This window comes from Triturus cristatus, chromosome 5_2 (genome assembly GCF_964204655.1).
Source record: "Triturus cristatus chromosome 5_2, aTriCri1.1, whole genome shotgun sequence".
NCBI classification, from domain to species: Eukaryota; Metazoa; Chordata; class Amphibia; order Caudata; family Salamandridae; genus Triturus; species Triturus cristatus.
The window spans coordinates 798,832,914-798,851,283 of record NC_140588.1 but is presented as its reverse complement, the minus strand read 5'-3'; the positions used below and the strand labels follow the sequence as shown (position 1 = coordinate 798,851,283).

Below are 18,370 nucleotides of genomic sequence, written 5' to 3'. Positions count from 1 at the left end.
TCCAATTTGTGTTTGGGGTGCGGGCACTAAAATGACCATTTTGGGCAGCCCCCACCCCAACGTATAAAAAATACCATAATCCCTGGTGCCTAGTGGGCTATTGCCCCACCTGCCTCTGGTCTGGAGGGGCAGAAAGACTGTGGTTATTTTTTTGGGGAGGTGGGGGCATTGGCATGTCCATTTTGGGCAGCCCCCACCCCTGAACTACAAAATAAATCTCCCTGGCTTCCTAGTGGGCTTTCTGACCCCACCCCCAAGAGTTGCACATCTAGGGCTTTTGCCCCCATCTGCCCCCTCCCCCGAGCAGAAAGATTGAATTTAGCCAAAAATTTGGGAGGGAGCAAAAGCCCTTGCCCAATGGGTCGCCCCCCTGGTGTCTAGTGGGTGGATCCGTGCTTGGGTATCGCCCTCCTGCAGCGAGTCCCAAACAGGGATCCACTAGGGAGGGATAACATTGGAAAGGGGAGAGCCTCCCCCCTTCCAATGATACCTCTCCCGTAGCCTTGTGAGCACTGCGAGTGCCGACCAGCTAATTTCACTTTTGATTTAGGTTAAGTTAAGTCACTGCGCTTTGCACGCTTGGCACACTGATTGTCATTTCACTGAAAACCCAGACCAGCCTCGGGAGCTGGGCAAGCTAATCCCCAGCTCCTGAGGCTGTTTTGGAAGAAAGGAAGTCCCTCTGGTGCCCGCATCAGAGGGATTTTCAGAGTCTTGGGCGTCGGACGGCCGGGAGCCATCCGACGCACAAGAGCACCGTGAATGTTCCGTGTTAAGATATATCTTTATATAGAATGTTTGGAATGTTAATTTTTTTCTCTTCCAAAGGTCGCCTTTATTAATGCCATAACCCGTTCTAAGACAGAACTGGCTGCAGAACTCAACCCATGGTCCTTCTTTAAGGCAAATATGAAAAATGTCATAAGTAGCAGGCAAATGTTATTTTCACTTTATCTACCAAGCATTTTTCTAGTTGAGAGTGATCATGCAGGGGCTGTTGAAAACTCCAACAGGTCTGTGATTGACGACAAACCCAGACCAAACCGAGTAGCAAATTCTATTTTTTACCATCTCCTGCTGTCCATGTCTCTGACTGTGTGAAATAGACCATCTACACAAAGAGACCAAATGATGCTGCTTCACTTCATAGAAAGATGTGGCCAGGATATTGCTCTTTTGTATGAGAATGACCTTGACATCAGGCTTTTGGCCGCTGTAGCCCTAGGAGAGAATATGTGGGACATTTCACAATAAGATCGGGTTTCAGTCTTCGAAATAGGATTATTGTAAGCTGAAGGTAGGCAATATGAGAGACAAGGAGTGCATATCAGCCCAATCTTATATTTCCATTTGTTGTGTCATATGTTTATGTTTAAAGGTTTTATATCGCGCATAGCTGGCCGAAGACTTCCCAGCACTGCAGAACAACAGGTCATAGTTAGCATTAACTCATTCAGGAAACCAGCATATCTTCAGTTTTTTCCTAAAGCTAAGCTCATCCGTAAGAAGCCTTAATTCGTTAGGCATCTACTTAGACACTCCGAATTTTAAGAGTGTAGACGTTCCCTAACATAAGATAGAAAATATGGTATTTTGGTTATGTTGCACCTTTAAACACACACCTATTCAGCGTATTGCACAAACATGTGCCATTAAGCACTAGCAGCCTTTTTTAGATCAAATAGGGGAATGTTTAATTTCAATCTTCTATCCAAACTTTTGTAGCTGTGCGTAACATTTGCACAATTACAGCTGACTTTCAAAAGTGGGCAATACAGCAATTTAAATACATAAGCAATATCAGTTTGGGGTAGATACTTAGCAGGTTCCAACTTCGCCAGAGGTCAAATATCCTATCACACAGACTTCCTATAATAGGAACTTTGACCAGGTTTTCAAAACATACAGATTGCCTGCAATCACTTCTGTTCACTTCCTGTTTTGTGCAGAGACACACTGTTTGTATTTCAGAATTTGATGTTCTTCTGTGCTACTGTAGGCAGGGAGATTTGAGTCAGACAAATCAACAGAGTTAATGAAATAGTAAGACAGTGCTTAGGATGTTCTTACAGATAGGGGATCCTTAACTGGGTATAACTCATATGGTTAGTGGTGGACCTGGCCCTCTCTGCAGGATTACCTTTTTCCTCCACTTTTTGCTGAATTTGTTTATGTTTGCCTTAGGACTCTGTTCACTTTACCACTGCCAACCAGGTCTAAAGTGCTTGTGCTCATTCCCCTAAATATGGAGAAATTGGTTTACACTTGATTGCATATTCAGTTTAATTATAAGTCCCTTGTAGATTGGCATACCATATACCTACGACCTGTGCATTAAATGCTACTAGTGGGCCTGCAGGACATATTGTGCCACCCACTTAAGTAGCCCCTCCAAACACGTCCCATGTCTGCCATTGCAGCCTGAATGCAGTTTTAAACTGCCTATTTGACTTGGCAACATAACCCCCTTGTCAAGTCTTAAACTCCCTTTTATTGCATATAAGTCACCCATTAGGTAGGCCCTAGGTAGACCATGGGGCAGGGTGCATTGAAATGAAAAGTATGGACATTTAATTTAGAATTTTACATGTCTGGTAGTGAAAAAAAATTCAATTTGTTTTTCACTACTGTGAGACATATCTGTCCCATAGAATAAGATTGGGTTGCCTTATTAGATGTAATAAGTGATAACTTTTGACTAAGGACAGATAAACATTTCATGTTTGATATCAATTACATTGAAACTTAAAATCCTCTTTAATGGTAAAGTCGTATTTTAAACTACAATTTTGAAAATTTGACTTTCAGAGAGTTGGCATTTTCCTGATCTAAGCCATTTAGCGCCTTCAGCCTCCCCTAGGTCACATGACTGGATGTAACAGACATTTAGGCTTTGTGAATTTCTCCCAGGTAGCCACACAATAGAGGGGCTGTGTGACTGTCTGAATGGACCAACTTCTTTCAAGATGGGGGGGGCAGAGCTGAGCACAATCCCACTTGCAACTGAATAGGCTGTGCTGCGCCTTCACACAAAGGACTTGTCACCGCTACATTGTCTCTGCAACAGCGCGGACCCAGGTCAGGAGAGTCAGGAAATTCCAAGCACTTCAAGAGAAACCTCTAGAAACATCTCATAACTTCAAAGGAGGCAACTCGTATAAAATTAGAAACCTCAGACCCACTCTTCAGTTCACTTTCTGGATCTGCAGAAGGACTCCCAGAGGAATGCCTGCTGCTCTCCACAAGACTGCTTTATTGAGCTTGGAAGGACTAGTTAGGTACCTGGAGCCTGCCTCAAACCCTCAGAGGCCAACGCTGCTGTGTGAGCCCTGCATCTTAATCTGAACCTGGACTATTAGAGTTATTTTAAGGCCTAGTTTGGTGGCCTTTTGTTCAGAGCCACAGGGACCTAAAAGTCTCCCACTATCTCAAATCCATACCTGGACCCAGCCTTAGGAGTTCTGATTCCCCCCCCCAAGTGGTGTCCCACAAGGCCTAGTCCCTTGATTGTGGTGTTAACAGTGCCCAGATAGCCGAGACCTAAACCTTCGGACTTGGAATCTTTTTGGCTAAAAACTGCTCTTAGAACCAAGGGAAGACTGAGACCAACCTGCTCATCGATCCGCCCAAGATGCATGTGGCACTGACCAGGCCCAATCCACTATTTGGATTTGACCCGTGCTCCATCAAATCAAATAAGATCAAATAAAATAAGGTGTTTGTTAAGCACGAATGCTCACCCGTAAAGGTCTCAAGGCGCTGAGGGGTGTGGGGGGTGTTCGCAGGTTCCAGTCCATCAAGGAGGGGGTCTGTCGAAGAGCCAGGTTGTGAGGTTTCTTGCGAAGATGGGGAGCAATGTTATCTGCCTGAGGTGGAGCGGAAGGTCATTCCAGGCTCTGGCCGCGTGGAAGGAGGAGCGGCCACCCGATCTGGTGCAGGGGGACCACGGCATAGGCGAGTTGGGCTGTTCATAGGGTCCTCTGGGGAGCGTGGAATTTGAGTCGGCTATTCAGGTATGCTGGTCCGGTGTCGTGGAGGGCCTTGTGAGCGTGGGTTAGCATCTTGAAGGTGACTCTGGCTTCGATGGGGAGCCAGTGGAGTGTGCGCAGGTGCTGGGAGATGTGGCAGTGTCTTGGCAGGTTGAGGACCAGTCTTGCAGCGGTGTTTTGGATGTTCTGTAGCTTGCGGGTGAGGTTTTTGTTTATTCCGGCATAGAGTGTGTTGCCGTAGTCGAGCCTGCTGGTGACCAGGGCGTGAGTGACGGTCTTTCTGTGTTCGAGGGGGATCCATTTGAAGGTCTTACGTAGGAGGCGGAGGGTGTGGAAGCAGGAGGACGAGACGGAGTTGATCTGGCGGTCCATTTTGAGCTCTGAGTCCAGGATGAGTCCCAGGTTGCGTGCGTGGTCCATGGGGGTGGGCGGGCTTCCGAGGGCGGGGGGCCACCAGGTGTCGCTCCAGGCGTCTGGGTTTGGGCCCATGATGAGTACTTCCGTTTTGTTGCTGTTTAGTTGTAGGCAGCTGTTTTTCATCCATTTGGCAACGGCTTCCATGCCTTCTCGAAAGTTGTGTCTGGCGGTGTTAGGTTCATTGGATAGGGAGAGGATGAGTTGGGTGTCGTCTGCGTATGACACAATGTTGAGTCCGTAGGTTCTGACGATGGGGGCGAGTGGAGCCATGTTTAGGTTGAAGAGCGTAGGGCTGAGGGAGGATCCCTGGGGGACTCCGCAGGTGGTAGGTGTAGGGTCCGAGAGGAAAGGGGGGAGTCTGACCTGCTGCGTTCTGCCGGAGAGGAAGGAGCGGATCCAGTCAAGGGCCTTGTCTTGGATCCCTGCATCATGGAGTCTGCGTATTAGGGTGTGGTGAAAGACTGTGTTGAACGCCGCTGAGGTCGAGGAGAATGAGGGCTGCTGTTTCTCCTTTGTCCAGTAAGGTACGGATGTCGTCAGTTGTGGCGAGGAGGGCGGTTTCCGTACTGTGTTTTTTTCTGAAGCCGGATTGGGAGGAGTCGAGGATGTTGTACTCTTCGATGAATGTGGCGAGTTGGCTGTTGATGGCTTTCTCGATGACTTTCGCTGGGAACGGGAGCAGGGAGATGGGTCTGTAGTCTTTGAGGTCGGTGGGGTCCGCCGAGGGTTTCTTCAGGAGGGGGTTGATCTCAGCGTGTTTCCAGTCGTCAGGGAATGAGCCGGTTGCCCGGGAGCGGTTGATGGTGTGGCAGAGCATGGGTGCGATGGTGTCGGCGGCTCTGTTGAAAATGTGGTGGGCAGTGGTCCGTGGAGGCCCCGTAGTGGATTGACTTCATCGTCTTCAGTGTGTCTTCGGTGGTGAGGGCTGTCCAGTTGTCGATCGCTGGCTTTAGGATGTCGGGGTGGTTGGTGAGGGTTCAGTGTGTTGGTTGTCTTCGTCGAAGTGGTCGTAGATGCTCTTGATTTTGTGGTGGAAAAAGGTGCTGAGTTTGTCGCAGAGGTCTTGTGAGGGAGGGATGTCAGTGGACTCGCTGGTGGGTTGGGCGAACTCCTTGATGATGTTGAAGAGTTCCTTGCTGTTATGTGCATGAGTGGAGATTCTGTCTTCAATTGCTTTTTTCCTCGTTTTTCTGATGAGTTGATGGTGGCGTTGGTGGCCGCTCTGAAGTTGTTGTGGGCTTCTGTGGATTTGGTGTTCCTCCAGGCCTTTTCGAGGCGGTGGCAAGTGCGTCTGGACTCTTGATGTTCGGTGGTGAACCATCTAGCTTTCTTGGCATGGGTGTTGTTGTTTTTCTTGAGGGGGCTAAGGTGTTGGCGCTGTAAGGTGTTGGCGCTGTCAGAGATTTATCTGTGCATGGTTCGGGCTGCGGTGTTGGCGTCGTCGTTTTCCGCAATGGTTGGGGTGGAGTTGCTGAGTGATGAGGTTAGCTGGTCGTCGGTGATTCTGGTCCAGTTTCTTCGTGGGAGCAGGTGCTGGTATCTGTAGATGGTGGGTGTTCTGAAGGTGAAGTGGACGCATCGATGGTCAGTCCATGGGAGTTCAGTGATGTGGCTGAAGGGGATGGAGTTTCCTGTTGTGAAGAGGGGGTTGAGTGTGTGTCCTGCTGAGTGCATGGGTTCGGTCACGATCTAGCGGAGTTCAATGTTGTGGAGGTTGTCCAGGAGGGATGTCATGCTGGGGTCCAGTTGGTTGGCGAGGTGGAAGTTGAGGTCTCCCAGTAGGGTGTAGTTGGTGGACGCGATGGCATGCGGGGAGATGATGTCCGTGATGGAGTTGGCAAAAAGTCAGCGGGGTCCAGGGGGTCAGTAGATGAGGGTTTCTTGGAGGAAGGAGGTAGGGCTGGCCAGTATCTTGAAGTGAAGGTGTTCCATCAGGTCTGTGGGCTCGTTGGGGAGTGTGTTCAGGCAGAGGGTGGATTTGTGGACGATGGCGATTCCTCCTTCTGGGCGGGTGGGGCGGTTCTTCCTGGAGATCTTGTATCCTTGGAGAATGGCAATGGCGATGTCCGGTCCGGAGGTGGTGCTGGTCCAGGTTTCGGTAAAGAATGCTACGTCCGGGTAGTGCTGTCGAGGAGGTCCCAGATTTCAGTGGCGGTTTGTGGAGGGATCGGACGTTGAAGAGGATGCATTGAAGGATCTTCGGTTCGGTTGTGTTCTTGCAGGCGGATTGAGCTGGGTCAGTGGTCTTGGCGGTGCTGCAGGTGGGCCGGCAGCGGTGACAGCTGAAGGGTCCGTGGGTGTCGGCTGGTGATGCTAGCTTGCAGTTGTTGTTGCGCCCTGGGTTGAGAGCGTGGAGTGCCACTGGGTCGTAGCGTTGGTGGTGCAGAGATCCAGGGTTCCTGGCACTGGACGCAGTCAGGTCGCGTACGGGCGCAGTTGTGCATATTTTTCGAATTGACCTAGTTTTGACTAGATGTTTGCAGTTGGTGTTTTGATCTTTTAGGTGCTAGTTTTCACCTAAATGTTTGAACATTCATAACTCCTGTTCGACTGAATTTTTGCCATTTTGGTGTCAACTAATTTATGGAGTGGGATTTTTCTTGTCTTGTATTTACACCTTATTACAGTTTGTGTGGTGCATAAATACTTTACACATTGCCTCTAAATGAATCCTGACTGTTTTTTGTGGCAAGTTACCCACGGTTACCACAGGTCGATTTAGTGACTTTTTGTGGTTCACCCTGCCAGGGATTGTGGCTGCTGCTTGGCCAGGACTTGCACCCCAGTCAACCAACAACCCAGTTTCTCACAGTTAGTAGACATCACCATCAATAACACAGCTCACTTGTTCCTCCAGCTTTATGATTCTTTTTAATTACAGTTCATTCCCAATGCCGATATTGTCAAGTTACTGTTGAAGCTCCAACTCAATTAACATTAAGGAGGGCACATTTATGAGAAATAGAGAATCCTGTGCTCAAATTATCAGCCAAGACCATTACTGAAAATGTGCTCAACTAGGCTTCTTCCAGTGTTCTTTTTAGAGATGTATTTATTGTCAAATTAATCATTGCATAAGGTGGTAAAACGTTAGAATCAGAAGCCAATGCATTATGAAATTCAATAACGCAATGTGTCTTAAACAAATTAAGTAGTCACAGCACAATTGACAATAGTCAAGTTAATAATAACAAGTGCCAATACAGAACAGCCACACAGCATCTAGCCCTCTCCTGTACAACAACATAATCAACTTAAAGTTGACGCCACCCGCAGACATCACCACCTCATCAGACTAGCCAAGAGATCCTCCTTCAAAGACCGCCTGGATAACAACGCACACGACAGCAAAGAGCTCTTCCGCATCATAAAAGAACTCTCCAATCCCAACGCCAACGACATCCCGCCCTCACAAGAACTGTGCGACTCACTGGCCATCTTCTTCCACCGCAAGATCGCTGACATCCACGACAGCTTCAACACCACGACCGCACCGACGATGTATGACTCTACCCCCCGCGATCTCCAATAGCGCCAACCACCTGACCTCCTGGGCCAACACCCACGACGACGAGACACGCAAGATCATGAACTCCATCCACTCAGGATCTCCGTCAGACCCATGCCCACACCACGTATTCAACAAAGCAGACGCGGCCATCGCACCCCAACTACGGAAGGTCATCAACATCTCCTTCAAAACAGCGACGTTTCCGGAAAGCTGGGAGCACGCCGATATCAACGCTCTCCTCAAAAACCCCAAGGCGGACCCCAAGGACCTCAGGAACTTCCGACCCATCTCCCTGCTCCCGTTCCCGGTGTAGGTCATCGAGAAAATCGTCAACATTCAACTGGCCCGCCACCTGGAAGACAACAACATCCTGGACCCGTCCCAATCCGGATTCAGACGAAACCACAGCACCGAGACAGCCCCCATCGCTGCCACAGACGACATCAGATGCCAACTGGACAACGGCGAAACATCAGCCCTCATCCTCCTGGACCTGTCAGCCGCATTCAACACGGTCTGCCACCGCACTCTAAAGACACGCCTCCAAGAAGCCGGAATCCAAGAGAAGGCCCTTGACTGGACCACGTCCTTCCTCTCCGGCAGAACCTAGAGCATCCGCCTCCCACCTTTCCGGTCAGAAGCCACCGACATCATCTGCGGCGTACCCCAGGGCTCATCCCTCAGCCCGACGCTGTTCAACATCTACATAGCCTCCCTCGCACAAGTGGCCCGCCACCACCACCTCAATATCATCTCCTACGCCGACGACACCCAGCTCATCCTCACCCTCACACCGCCAAAACCAACATCCACGAGGGTATGAAGGCCATCGCCGACTGGATGAGGAGCAGCTGTCTGAAACTGAACTCGGACAAGACAGAGGTCCTCATCCTCGGACCCACTCCCTCAGCCTGGGACGACTCCTGGTGACCGACCGCTCTGGGGACAGCACTGACACCCACCGACCACGCACGCAACCTAGGATTCATCCTCGACTCCTCCCTCTCCATGTCCAAGCAGGTCAACGCCGTCTCCTCCTCCTGCTACAACACCCTACGCACGCTCTGCCGGATCTACAAGTGGATCCCGACCGAAACAAGAAGAACAGTGACACAGGCCCTCGTCAGCAGCAGACTGGACTACAGCAACGCACTCTACGCAGTAATCCCAGCCAAACACCAACGGCGGCTACAACGCCTCCAAAACGCCTCCGCCCGACTGATCGTCAACGCCCCCCGCCGCAGCCACATCAACCCCCTCCTGAGAGACCTGCACTGGCTCCCCATGGACAAGAGGATCACCTTCAAGCTCCTCACCCACGCACACAAAGCCCTCCACAACGCCGGACCAGCCTACCTGAACAGCAGACTCATCTTCTACACCCCCACCCGCCAGCTCCGCTCCGCCAGCCTCGCCCTCGCAGCTGTCCCCCGCATCCAATGTACGACCGCCGGCGGCAGATCCTTCTCCTACCTCGCCGCCAAGACCTGGAACACCCTCCCAACCCACCTACGACAGACCCAAGACCTACTCGCCTTCAGAAGACTCCTCAAGACCTGGCTCTTCGAGCAGTAGCGGCACCCCCCCACCCCCCCTCAGCACCTTGAGACCCTCACGGGTAAGTAGCATGCTTTACAAGTACCCTGATTGATTGATTAAAGTGAATGAACTAAGATTAATGAACTCCTCCCCAAATTGAACATGTTTTTTTAAATGTCTCAAACAATGAAAGCACAAAATGTAATAGTATGTCATTACATAATAATAGCATAACATTACAGAAAAAGTCAGCACTAAAATGTTACGTTTATAGTAAACCAAATAGCCTGCTAATTTCCAAAACACCTACCTGCAAGCAATTTTCATGGGACAGAAAATTGGGAAAGCAACTTAAAACAGTGGACTGTTCCGCATTAATAACACAGCAATGGAGATTTAGCGCATACATTTATAATATTACAAAAACACATCTCTTCAGGTGAAGAAAGCTAGGGGAAAATATTACTTTACGCATACAGACGTAGGTAATAAATGCAACTAAATTTCGATGATTTTCTAAATAGAAAATGAAACATTGCTTGTGCACAACATTTAAAAATGCACGTTTACAAATATGGCCCAGTGCAGCCCGCTTACGGTATCTAAACCAAACCTATGTTCATCATTATTTTATTTTTTATGTTACAGTTATATATACTTTGATCACTGCATTTTAAATGACTATATGTTACTCTTTTCTATGTAAACCACTCTGATGTCCAGGGCCTTGCACGCACTATTTAAAACTCTAAATAAATAAATAAAAGAATGAGTAAATATACTATCGTAAATGCTTTTAAAAAGCACGTCATATTGCAGTTACGCCTTCCATAAGTGCTGTAAATAATACTTGTTATCATCGCCCGTTGATGGTTGGAATGCTCTTTTGGCATTACCTGGATTCAACTAATGACCCACAGGTCGCAGCAGGTACCAGATGCAAACATTTAACTCACTGAGTCAATGAGCAATCTTATAAAATATGAGTACCATCTGAGTACATTGCCTTAATAACTGTTTTTCAGGACCCTGAGTTTCCACACACACATTTTGAACTGTTTCTCTTTAGTAAACCAGGAAACACAATTAACATACACGGTCATATATTTTATGGATTTGATAGTCACTTGAGATGTTTTCCAAAATTGTCATAAAAGGGTTCAGTTTCTTCCTTCACATATTGCTTGTCTATCAACTTTTGATGCACATATGTGTTGTACAGTGACATTTGTCAGTGGAATACAGATCAAGGTTGCTGAGCATATTTGCCCCAGACAATCATATCCCACAACAAGGCAAAAGACAAGCCCTAAAGAACAGTACTGTCAACATTACTTGCTTGCCTAAAAACACTGAACAGTATCAAACATGCTCACAGGTACAGGAATGACATCTAGCAGGTGCTCTGCATCTAGACAAAAGAATGTCATTCCAGGCACACATAAATGATGGCCTTTGTACAGGACCTGGAGCAAACAGGCAAAGTTTGCCTGTACGCAGTAGAAATAAGGAGTTTTATAAAATACCTTCTCAAGCTCCTTCATGCGGTTGCTGTAGCTACATCAGAAGCAATGAAAAAATGTTTAACGTCTGCTATAGAGAAAACTGTGCCAAACCTGAAGTGGTGGATAAGTGCCATGAAATTCACAGAGAACACACACACCCTTCTCTCATTTTCTTCAGTGTTTATAGAACGTATAGGTTATTGATTTTGACTATAACACTTCCTATTGTAAAATCACATTCTAAGCCCTAATGTTTTCTCCCACACCCACCATGACATGACTAACAGTGGTGGCACACTACTTCTATCTGCTTCATGTAAGGCCCAGTACATTGTGGCTTGTCAAGCCCAATTCTCTCTTGTTCATGTTTCCCCTCTATAGTGCTTTCTGGGGACATGCTTTTGAGTCTCCACTGTAAAAACCAAGATCATCTCTTTTTTCACAAACCACTGAATCGATGAAGTTTCACATTTTTAAAGCCCACTTTACCATTTGCCATCTGCTGCCCAAGTATTAACAGACTGACCAACAATCCCTCTCATTTTACCTGAATAAGGTTCAGATCAACCAGCGTTGCTGCTCTGACTCATCCTGTGTTTTTTCAATTCTGGCACATGCTTTCTCCATAAACAACATTTCACATTTCTCTCCCTCCTTTCGATTTGGCTGTGCATCTTTCTTTCAAATAGCCTAATGGAGCCCAAAACATTCCTTAAACCCATATATAAAGAAATCCGAACCTCCCAGACTCTCTTGTAGTTATTTGGGGACTGCAAATCTCAAGCATAGTAGGTTAATCAAAACATTGACATTTGTAAACCTGAAATTTGGAGTTCTGTCTGTGCCTACTGATGCCTACCACCAAGCGACCCACATTGTAATATTGAAAGGTGAAGGAACCATAGGGATGGGAAAGTTCATGATTTATGCTGCATTTGTACAACTCCCTTGAGATGAGATACACATACAGCAAGAAGATATAGTTAAATTGGGATACTGTACCTCTGGTTTACTGCCTTGAAAATATGACTTAACACTGAAGAAGACTCCAGAAAACAGACTTAGTTCCACTCCAGTCACAGCTACGGCCAGTGCTGTTGCTGTCATATTCATTTGTTGACCATCAAAAGTCACTTTATCCCCCAGTTCCTCGATCAACGTCAAAATCCTTACTCAGAAATAAAATTGAGAGAAACATGCGTACCGATAAGGCAGACTTTCTTCACAAACTATGCTGTCAAAATCATAATGCATGTATCATTAACAGACAAGTTATGCAGATAATGAGCATTTCATGTTATATTAATTGTTGGGCATCAAAAGTATTTCTGCTTTGTCTGACATCAATGAGAATGATTGAATCATTTAACAGCAAAATAACGTAGGCACGTGAGCCCGCATTAAAGACAATTCTATGTCTCCAATACATCCCCCACTTTGCTACTCCGAATTGCTAATAGATTCAGATTTCAGAAATGTATGGCAAGACAGAAGGCTATCATTACTCATTATAGTCTTCTACTGCCACTCTCTGGAGCATCTAGATGCTCAACATGACATCATGTATTTTAGAATTTTAAACAAGGAACAACCACTAATATACCCCATCATTCAATATCCTCTTTTGTTTGCTTCTCCCATACATCAAAGTGCCTTTCCATGTTTCTCTTTAGTTAAGATCTAGATGCTTGCCAATGTGAGAGGTTATTCTTTTGCGTATGTTTTATGGGTTTTTAATTTTTAGAAGCAGTGATTTAGTGTGAGCGAGAGTATTTTTGTATATTCTGTATGGGTTTTTCAATGTTTTACTGTTTGATTAGGCTTGTGTGATGGTATTCTTAAATTTGGTTCGAGGACCCAAAGGGTCATGGAGATATAAAAACTGACTTACTAGGAACAGGTTTGAATTTTTCAATGATTCACTGTGTTTGTGTGTATGTAGTAGTCCACGTAGTTTCTTGGTTGCGCGGATCCTAAGGGCAGTATGAGGCAGCTCATGCTGATCTGAAGGGTGAGCCCCTATCAGTGTTTAGAGTTGCCTTTTTGTGCTATGTGGGAATTGAGAGCAGGCATTGGGTGGAATACAGGGGACCGGTTGAGGGAGTCACCTCATCTGACCATTCGTGATGTAGACCAAAGAGACCCATTCGTGTTTCACTGCACCACCCTATATAGTGTTTCCCGGTCTCGCTGCCCCATTGTTGTACATTATGACTATGCCTGACTAGAAAACCAACAACTCATAACTTATCACAGCACCTTCTGTGTATATATGTGCTGATTTACATGTACTCTTATGTGGTAAAAAAGAAGGAGGTTAGAGCATCATGAGGATTGTGGTACGCAGAAGGGCCTGTTCCAAGCCAGATTTGGATCCTGACCTTATGAGCTTTCTGTTTCAGAGAAATTTATGTGAGGACCCAAAGGGTCTTTATATTTAGAGATGGTTTTGTCAGGGGCATTGTCAAATACTTATCAACTTTCAGGGCTCTGGATAAAGCCCAATACTTTATGTGCAGAGTTTTTTTGTAAGAAGTGTTTTGTTTGCTAAGGCTAAGTGAAAGAAATGTTTCCCTGGCTGAGCATTTGCAATGTCTCATTATCAGCCTCCAAGCCAAAGCAATTTTTGAGGATTCCAGACAGCAATTAGTTTCTTTAAACAGAGATAAAGAAGGAGCCGAGGCTGTCAGCCTAGGAACAGAACCCTTCAGCCTTCAAGGCAGCAAGGCAAGTATGAAGACTGATACTAATTCAATCCCCAGAATGGTGGATGGAACACTGAGTTTATTCAAGGAAGGGTGGTTGGCTTTGAGAAGTGGCAGATGGGTATTTAATACCATTCAGGGTTATTTGATTGAATTAATGACGGAGCATTTAATATTTGAGAGTGCTTCCACCACTTTGTGTTTGAAATTGTTTCAGATATTTTTTTATTTTTATTTTTAAATCTTTTATTAAACAACACAACATTTCCATTCGCAATTTTGCTAAAATAATTCACCGTACATAATCAAGATCTCAATAGTCACCATTCAACAGTCTGTTTCTGTCGCTATAGTAAAACAATTTCTAAGGTGCAGCAGGATCTTCCAAAGCAAGAACTACGGGGGGTTCACATATATTTCCACGGTAATTATTCCATTTGCTCCATATGTCAACCCATTTTTGGGGGCACCCTCTAGAAACATACACAAACTTCTCACACAGCATACACCAGTCCATGTCTGCTTTCCAGCCTTCGACTGTGGGCGGAGCCTCAGCCCCCCACATCCGTGCCAGGTTTCTTTTTGCTACCATTAGCCCCAATGTCACCCAAATACGATCTTTCCTACCTAAATCTGTAGGCTCCCAGACATTCAAAAGACACCTCTTGATCTCTATCTCAACCGTAAGCCCAAGGACCTCCCCCAGACAGGTGTGCAGCCCCCTCCAATACCCCTGGAAATGCTCACACTCCCACAAAATATGGAGGAACGTGCCCTCCTGTCCACACTGTCTCCTGCACAGGCCCCCACCCGCTACACCCATACGGACAACCTGAGTCCCCGTAACGTAAATTCTCTGTAGGATCTTCAGTTGGACCAGACGTAGCCTGGATAAAATTGCCACTTACCTTGGAAAGGCCACTGCCGCTTGCCGCTCCTCGTTGTCAAGTTCCAACCCATCATTTCCCCAGCCATTATGAAGCACCTGGAGGGGGGTCTAGTGTGTTGTTGAGCAGTTTCTTGTATGTCAAGGACACCGCCTTAGTCGGTAAGTACCCGTCTAGCTAACTGTTCTCCAACGGTGAAGCATCCGGGAGGGATGTTCCCCATTTCAGGCTAGTCGTCAATGCATGTCTCACCTGTAAATACCGAAAGTATTCCGAGTTGGTTAATTCGTATTCTTTGCAAAGTGGCAAAGGAGAGCACATCTCCTTTTTTCCAAAGGTCCCCTATTTTAGTGATCTAAATTAGATGCCATTTATCGAATCCCTTCGAGCATCTCAAGGTGCCCAGTTGTTCCAAGCCACATAAAGGGGTCGCCATCGTTAGTTTTTGATACCACCCCAGAGTCCTATTTACCGCGTGCCACACCTGCACTGAATGCATGGTTAGTCCCGTAAGGTGAATGTTCTTGGGTTTGGAATAAAGGGCTGTGTTGTAGTTGCCCCTAGGCAGTAACCACCTGTCCATACTGTAGCCGGGATCATCTCCCCTTCGATAGGTGCATTGATTTATGGCAGCCAAATGGGCCGCCCAATAGTACTTCCTGATATCGGGTAGCCCGATCCCTCCATCATACCAACTCAATACTAACTTAGGAAGTGCAATACGGGGCGGCCATCCCAGAGCAATTCCCTCTGGAAACTTTCCACCTCCTTAAAGTATCCCGGGGGAACGAGATCCGTGAAATTCTGGAGCGCATATAAGAACCGCGGGAGGTACATCATTTTAAACAATGCTGCCCTCCCTAGTAATGAAAGCGGCAAGTTCCTCCAATTGGCCACATCGTTTTTCAGCTTCTGCAGCAGGAGGGATGGATTCTGATCGTATCTCGCCTTGGGATCCAGTGTGATAAAAATTCCCAGTACTGAAAGCCATCTTTCGCTTCCTGCATGGGACATTCTCTAGGCAACTACTTAGAACAAACATCAAAGATTTGCTCCAGTTAATCGTGTATCCAGAGTACCTACCAAAGTTTGTAAAGCTATCCAGAACTCTGTGTAGCGACGACCTGGGGGATACGAGGGATAGAAGGATATCGTCCACATACAAGGAGATGTGGTCCTCCCATGCATCAGCCCACCGTAACCCCCGGATTACTGGATCTCTATGGATCCAGGCCGCCAGTGGCTCTAGTGTAAGGACAAAGAGGAGAGGAGACAGCGGACAACCCTGTCGCATCCCCCTACTCAGCTCAAATACCTCTGATTTCTTATAATTAACGACCACTTGCGCCAAGGGCTTTGTACACAAAAGGCGTACCCATCCGATGAAATTGGCCCAAAACCCATTTTGGTTAGGACAGCAAAGAGATACGGCCACTCTATTGTGTTGAAGGCCATCGCAGCATCCAACGAGACCACAACCGCACCTTCTTAAATCGTGTCCCTACGCCCCAGCACACCGTGTAGTCTTCTTAAATTCAAGGCAATATTCCGGTGGGGCATGAACCCCGATTGGTCCGGATGTACCAATTTGTCTATGACCTGGACCAGGCACCTGGCCAGGAGTTTGGCAAGTATTTTAGGTTCAACATTTAGAAGGGAGAAGGGCCTTTAAGACAAGCATGCTGTTCTAGGCTTACCTGTTTTGTGTATAGTGACAAAACTAGCAGCCAGTTGGTCCGGTGGGAGCAGCCCTGTCTCACGACTTTCCTCAAACATTTCGCATGTATGGGGTGAGTAAATCTGGTTGTTGCTTGTAAAGCGCGATTGGCAGGCCGTTTGGGCACGATGCCTTACCGAGCTGGAGACTTCAAATTGCCTGGGCGACTTCGTCATTGGTCAAGTCACTTTCTAGCAAGTCATTATCTTCGCTCGTCAGGGAGGGCAGCGTTATATCTCTAAACAGGGCCTGCGATTCCGTGAAGGGAGAGCCTGCACAGTATACGGAATGGTAATAATCAGCAAACTCACTGACAATCTCTAGTGGGTCTGTTATAGCTCCCCCGGGTGGCAACACCAGCTCTGGAACCAGCCTGCTCGCCAACTTTTTTTTGTCTAGCCACGCCAATAGTTTCCCAGCCTTGTCTCCCAGATCATAGATCCTACTCTCTCTGTCTCTGCCCAATGATTTGGCCATGTTGGTCGCCAAAGACTTGAATTCAGCTTGTTTAAGCTTCAGGGCTTGAAGCTTCTCTTGTGTCATTGGCTCCCCACTAACGTCTTCAAGTCGGAGAATATCTTCCTCCAGGTGCGTCAAGTCTTTCGTCTTTTCCTTCCTCACCCCAGCTATTAGTGAAAGCGCATGACCCCACACCACTGTTTGAAGTCCTCCCAGTGGGTTTGGGATGAACATACTGATTCCCTATTTTCAGGAAATAGGTTTCCAAGGTCGCCAATATCTTGTCCCTCACTACAGAGTTTTTAAGCTACCATGGATTGATGGGTGCCACACACCCAACTCTCCTTTCGCCAATGACCACCTTCGCCCATAGCGGGGAGTGGTCAGATATACCCCGGGCAAGGTGTCTAATTTCTCTAATGTTCTCGACTTGGTGAGCTGGAGTGAGGATATAATCGATTCCAGATAAGCTAATATGAGCCCCAGAGTGGAAGGTGTGTTGAATGAGCCCTGGGTGAAACACCCTCCATGTGTCCACAAAGTCCATGGCCTCGAGAAAGTCCTGAAGCCAACTCTGTGAGGGGCTAAGGGTCCGGGGAGGGCAGCGGTCCAAAGCGCCCGACACCACTGAGTTAAAACCTGCTCCCATCACTAAATACCCTTCGGGGAAATGGCAACACTATTTCACCTAGATCTCAAAAGGACTGACCCCGCAACCCTGGTGGGATATACACTGATACCAACATGAGTGTCTTACCCTCCCACTGCCCAGAAACTGCTGCGTATCTACCCATCACATCAGTCCTCGTGTGTTGTATTGATAGTGGGAATAAGGTTTTTAGTAGGATGCCTGCCACTCGTGACCCGTAGTAAAGCCAGAGTGGGCCACCAGCCGGTAGCCCCATCTGTTTAAGGCCTTGCAGGAGTTGACAACCAGGTGCGTCTCCTGGAGAAGCACAACTTCAGGGGCACAACGTTTGCCATACTGCAATACAATACTACGCTTTACTCTGACCCAAGTCCATTCACATTCCAGCTTAGGAGCTTAAAGATCTTTTCCCAGTGCAACCCCATGGATAAATACAGCTTACATAGCGAATCTCTCTTTTAGTGATATGCAATGTCACTCATACAAATAAAACAAAAAACAACCCTTCTCCACCCCAACTCCTTCCCCACCCTGCTCCCCTGCACTCTGGGCCTAGAACTGCCCATGTTACCAGTGGCGTAACGAAACTTGAGGGGGCCCCCCTGCAAAGCACATGGAGGGGGCCCCCCGCGGCGGCCCGTCACACCACCTACCACTTTGCCCTACCACCCAGAAATCTAGTATATTTTGATTTTAAACCTCCAACATTTAAATGAAATGCCTCTATATTGACTCTCTAAGTTCTAATGAGAAAGTAGTAAACGCTCTTAACATACAAGCTATGCCATTTGTAACAATACTGTCAAAAGCAGATTATTTAACTGAGGCAGCAATCAGAAGAATGCCAAGGAGCGATCCTATTGTCTCAGGAACTGCCTATGGCTGAAGAACAAACAGTCTGAAATAGAATTGACATTATTGGACAACAACTTGAAACTTTGAAAGACAAACCAAAACCTGCAATTCCATAAAAACTCGACTGACAATATACA

The 18,370-nt window shown here is 47.0% G+C and overlaps 1 protein-coding gene across 1 annotated transcript in view; it reads right to left on the bottom strand.

The window, feature by feature from the left end:
- Positions 1-18,370, bottom strand: part of ADGRG4 (adhesion G protein-coupled receptor G4) — a 1,724,535-nt gene that overhangs the window by 727,231 nt on the left and 978,934 nt on the right. Inside the window, exon 17 of the mRNA XM_085607949.1 lies at positions 11,964-12,129. Within this exon, the coding sequence (XP_085464075.1) occupies positions 11,964-12,129 (166 nt within the window). The remainder of the gene's footprint in view (positions 1-11,963; positions 12,130-18,370) is intronic.